At 34.0% G+C, this 5,248-nt stretch overlaps 1 protein-coding gene and 1 long non-coding RNA gene across 2 annotated transcripts; both read right to left on the minus strand.

Annotated features, from left to right (window-relative positions):
• Window positions 1–682: 682 nt before the first annotated feature.
• Window positions 683–1,459, minus strand: LOC106948358 (uncharacterized). Its single transcript, XR_001425151.1, has 2 exons — window positions 1,364–1,459; window positions 683–1,147 (listed from the first exon to the last, which is right to left on the minus strand). It is a non-coding gene; the product is annotated as an uncharacterized LOC106948358 (long non-coding RNA).
• A 152-nt stretch (window positions 1,460–1,611) lies between these two features.
• LOC106948350 (uncharacterized) lies at window positions 1,612–3,783 on the minus strand. The gene is made up of 6 exons (XM_015033966.1): window positions 3,560–3,783; window positions 3,120–3,440; window positions 2,748–3,026; window positions 2,480–2,632; window positions 2,288–2,368; window positions 1,612–1,619 (listed from the first exon to the last, which is right to left on the minus strand). Exons 1-6 carry the CDS (start codon window positions 3,726–3,728, stop codon window positions 1,612–1,614), a joined length of 1,011 nt encoding a protein of 336 aa, XP_014889452.1. The 5' UTR covers window positions 3,729–3,783.
• Between the last annotated feature and the right edge of the window lie 1,465 nt (window positions 3,784–5,248).

The raw sequence follows: 5,248 nt of genomic DNA on the forward strand, positions 1-5,248 counted from the left end.
CTTTTCAAGGCATTTTACAGGACAAAGAAATCCCCAATTTATTTCCAGATGATCAAATAAATGTGTTTTTAAAGACAGATTCAATTACATACATTCCAGTTCAGTCCTGGTTATAATACAAAGCAGTAGCATACACTCGGTAAGGCTGATTGGTTAAATAATTTAAAGCAGTCCAGCATTCATTTTGCTCCAGATCAAGCATGAGGCGACAGCGGGAAGGAATGACTCCATGTTAACAGGAAGGAACCAGAACCAGGGTCAGTGTTGGTGGTTCTTTACTGTGACTGAGTCTGGAAATAAGAGCATTTTTAAAATAATCTCACCATGAACTTTTCTTTCTCCATTTAACTTTTTGCTGTATAAACAGCAACATCTGTCTTGACTATCTTAATATCAAAATGTAGGACACACAATCTGGAACAAAACACTCAAAAATTTAGAATTAGAAAAAGAAATGGTGGCTGGGTTTTGTAGCAGAAAGAGATCTTCCTGTGACGATTCACAACTGGAAAGTTTTGTTTTTCTTATGTGCATAAGAATAGATTTGATACTACAGGCGATGACTTACAGGTTGCAGGTGTATCTGCTGCTGGTGAGGTGTTAGTTTCTGTCTATTTCTGAGATGATCCAAGTGTTGCAACAATAGCAGCAGCAGGTTTTAGTCTGGTGGATTCTTTTTTAAAATTTAAACTTCAACATGTCTGACATTATGGAAAAATTTAGCAATTGCTTCCCACTCAGTGTGAAACCACAAAAGTTCAAAGATATTTATACCATAACGGTCAAACATTATGTACTATAAAGCACAGAAGAACATGGACATTGGAGATATATTTTAAAAAAATAACCTTTAGCAGTCATTGTGCACAAGCGTTCAGTATTACTGGTATTTTACAAGAAAAAATAATTTTACAGAGTTTACGTTTCCTGCTTCTCTCCACTAGAGGGCCCCAATGATCACTGATCTTGAAAACATTCAGTCATTTTCAGTTTTATCTAGATTAAAGTTGTTGGAAATAATCCACCTGGTTTATTAAACATGATCTAATCCCACTTATTTACTGAGTGTAGAGTAGAGACTGTCAAGATCGATGGTAACCTGAGCAGCAGAAGTATTCAGAGTGCTGTATGTCACAGAGTCGGGGATCTGAAAAGAAACGACACAAAAAATACAGATACATGTTCATAAAAATCCCTATTTATTTCAAGTTTAATGATCCTTTGTACATTTACTATTTCACAAACCAACATGCTACATATTTTAGTAATTAATTATCAGTACCAGAGGTTTCTACTAAACTATTGCACATTACTCTATAACATGTCTCGAGTCTTAAAGGTTGTTTTTAGTAGAACAACTTACTCTTGGTTTTTCCTTTGTCTCTTTAGTCTTTTTGGTCTTTTTGGTCTTTTTGGTCTGAGTGATGGAGGCGTAGTGGACGCCGTCCTCAGGATCAGTCTGTACACAGAATGCAACAGAATAAATAAAACACTGCACCGTATTTAGATTAGCAACACATTACATTCAATTATTTTGGTTTAATAAATAATTTTCTCTAAATCACCAGCATTTAGCTTTTTACAGGACATTCAGAGTGAATTTCTTCTTATTTAAAATCCTGAAGGACAAAAGTAAACCTGTAGATTTATGTTACCTTACTTTGCTGTAGGTAACATACTAAAGTTGCTTTAGAGCTTCTTTACTCACTGAATAACTTGAGACCACTTTTAATTTTGTTGTGCAATTAAGCAATGACAGTAAATTAATTTACTAATTCAAGTATTTACAAAAAAGCTGGGTTTAAAAAAATTGATTTTGCTACTAAAAACGTGTTTTAATTTTTTTTAAAAAGCTTTTATATTCTTTAATATAAGGATTGTATGTGTGGAGGAATCTGGAATATTTTAAAAATGCATTCCTTCAAAAAATACAATTCTGACCAATACAACAGGATGGTTTTCTCAAAAATAGTTTAAAGTTAATAAATAAATTAAAAAACTATTTTCTATTGAAATAACAATGCAAAGATTCAGTGATTTACTTACTTTTCCTTCTTCTTCCTTTCTTGTTTTATTCTCTGAAATAAAATAAAAGAGTAACTTGGTTCAGTTGTTCCGTAAAAACATATTTCCTGTCTGTTTTCTAATAGTCAGCATGTAGAGAACAGACTGATTGTGATGTAAGATTGTTTAAAACACAAAAAAACAATAATATACTCATTCAGTTTTTGTTGGATGTAATTTTTAAATGTAAATTTTACCAAAGCAGCAAAAATGTTTTCCTCACCTCTGGTTTTCTTCCATCCAACGATCACCAGAATAATTACTACGATCACTGCTGGACCAGTTATATAAACCATAGACCAACCTGAAAGAAGAAATATCATTAATGCACCATCACTGTTTGATAAAAAGACTAAACAAGAAGTAAGTTTAAGATAAAGACTAAACTTTATCACCCAAAAGATTCAGTTTCTACCTGGAGTTTTGGAGAAATTGTTGATTGTAGATGAATTTATTGCCATAGTTGTTGCTGTTGTTGATAAAGTTGCAGGTAATTTTGTTGTCGTCATCTTTGTTGACTTTCGTGTTGATGTTGTTCTTGGTGGTTTTGTGGTGGTCGTCGTCTTTGCTATTGAATTTTTATCAGAGAAAATACAATAAGAACAAATAAGGAATCAATTCAGTGTTTAACTTCTAATTGTTAAATTATTGTTTTCTAACTGAGTTCATGAAAATATTCTCACCTGTTTTTCCACCAGAGGACTGAATCCTGAAGTCAAACAGCTGCTGTTTGTTAGTGAAAGTATTTGTAACTTTACACTTTAACACTTCAGACTTTACCTTCCAGTTCCTGTCAGATGCTGGAATCGTCACAGTATCAGAGCAGGACTGATCTGGTTCCTCCATGTCTGACAACATTTCCTCTCCACCCTCATTCAGCCACTTCACTGTGTGTCTGCAGCGTTTAATGTCCGTCACAGAGCAGGTTAGGATGAGTTTATCTTTCTGCTTCTGTTTAACCACTGAAAAGAAAAACATAGCTTAGTCATTTTTCTGGTTATGTTTTAGTTTGTAGTTGGACAATTTGTTCTGACAAAAGTGATATAAAAACTCACTGTGAACAACAGCCAGAACAACGTAAAAGTCTGGTCCTTGCTGTCCGTTTATAAACCGTCTACAGGTGTACTGACCAGCATCCTCCACAGAGACGTTCTTCATCACCAGAGAACAGTCTGATGCAAATCTCAGTCTGTCTGATTTTGCTGCTGCAGCTTCACGTATCTGTCCTTTTTCAAACAGTATTGATGATCTTCTATTATTAATGAACATCCAGATGATGCCGTCACAGTGATCACTACTATAGATCAAATAACCACAAGGCAAAGTGACTCCATCACCAACTCTGACTGCTGAGTACTGAACCTGTCCAGCTGCTGCTGAGAGAAAAACAGGAAAATAATAAAATAACTCTGTCTCAGAAAAGGAACATTATTTAGTTTTAGTTATTATTTAAACAGTTTTATGTAATTTTTATAATAGTTTAAAATATTCTTACCTGTTAAGTAAAGCATCAGCGTTAGAAATAAAGATGTTTGTGTCTCTCTAGCAGTGATCATTGCTCCTCTCTGTGTCTCTTGCAGACAATCAGAAACGACTGAGAGTCTAAAGAGGTAAGAGGTGAAATATGAGGGTCTGTGGTTTGGGAGGCGTTTCCTCCTCATCATGACTTCACTCTCTGTCCCACGTCTGAACTTTGTTCTTTTCAGATCACCTTAAAAACATAAAACACTTCAGTCATGACACTCAATTATTCGTGCAAATATTTTCTTTACTAGTTTCCTGTTTTTTTGCATACTTATTAATATTAAAACATTATTAAAACAACTCCAAGACTTTCTTGCCATCATATCTGTCATCAGTGAGGTGTTAGTTTCACTAAGCAGCCAAAGCTATGAATAGAAGCTGATGCTTTGAGGTTTTTTTTCTTTTTCTCTTGTTTTAATCTTCTGCCTTTGTGTGGAAAATGACAAACTATGAATTAAAACTTTTATTTTTTAGATATTTTTCCAAACGATCTAAGTAGTTACACATAATGCAACCATAATTGTGTTTAATTGTCTGAGCTGCTGCAGATCAGAGTTAAGGTTTTCTGGTCATGAGTTTGCAGCTCGATTTGACACAGAGGTGGAAAAGAAGAGACACCAGTTTGACTGAACAGCAAGAAAATCTGTTTATTTACTTCTAGTTATCATAAAAAGCAGCAGCTACATGGAAAAAAAAAACATCTCTCTTTAAAACCCCGCCTTCTTAATTTAAACGAGCCAATCAGATCAAACCTCCAGGGTCAGAAAATATATAAAATATTAGCTTTTGCATATATAATAAATTCTCTTGTTTTTAAACTGTTTTCGACTAAAGTTTTCCATTGGATCAAAACTTCAACATATAGCTCTATACTTAGGAAGAAAACATTTTGAACTGTAGAGTTAATGGGAAACTGGTGACGTTTCGTTTCTGTCACGCACATCAGATAAATTTGACATGAATGATCATGAGATGCAGGATGTTGTTGATGAGGTGTTAGTTTCTGTCTCTATCAGAGCTGATCTGGGTGTTGCAACTTTAGCAGCTTTGATGGATTGTAGGAAACTTTCAGCAGCCATTTTCTCCTCAAAGCGTGAAACCACAAAAGTTCAGAGATATTCATACCTTAATGGTCAAGCATTGAAAAACACGCATCGTCTCCAATAAATAATTTACAGAGATGGTTCATAAGCCTTTAATTTTATTCAAATATATTTTACAATAAAGGTTATATTTAATTCATAAAACAATGTAATAACACAATGAGTCTGTGTCTTAAGCTTTTCTCCACTAGAGGGCTCCAGTGAGCAGTGGTGGTTCAAATTGATCCTCTGGAAAATAATCTGTTTCTATTTAAATTAATCTGGATTAAAACTGTTTTCATGTTTCTTCTTTAACCTGAAACAATGAATCTGATTTGTTAAACCACATCTAATGACACTTATTCACTAAGGTTACAGTAGAGCCCGTCTGGATCGACGGTAGCAGAAGTATTCACAGTGATTTGTGTCAGAGCCAGGAATCTAAAACATTACAAAGAAAATACAGAAAATATGATTAAAATCAAAATTATGGCACTTTCTGCCCCACATAAATTCTTTTGCACATTTACTGTTAGTTCACAAATTGACAAATCTATGTAACAAATAGCTTTAAACTT

Source organism: Poecilia latipinna, unplaced genomic scaffold (genome assembly GCF_001443285.1).
Source record: "Poecilia latipinna isolate Pla-1442-1.1 unplaced genomic scaffold, P_latipinna-1.0 Scaffold284, whole genome shotgun sequence".
Taxonomy (NCBI): Eukaryota; Metazoa; Chordata; class Actinopteri; order Cyprinodontiformes; family Poeciliidae; genus Poecilia; species Poecilia latipinna.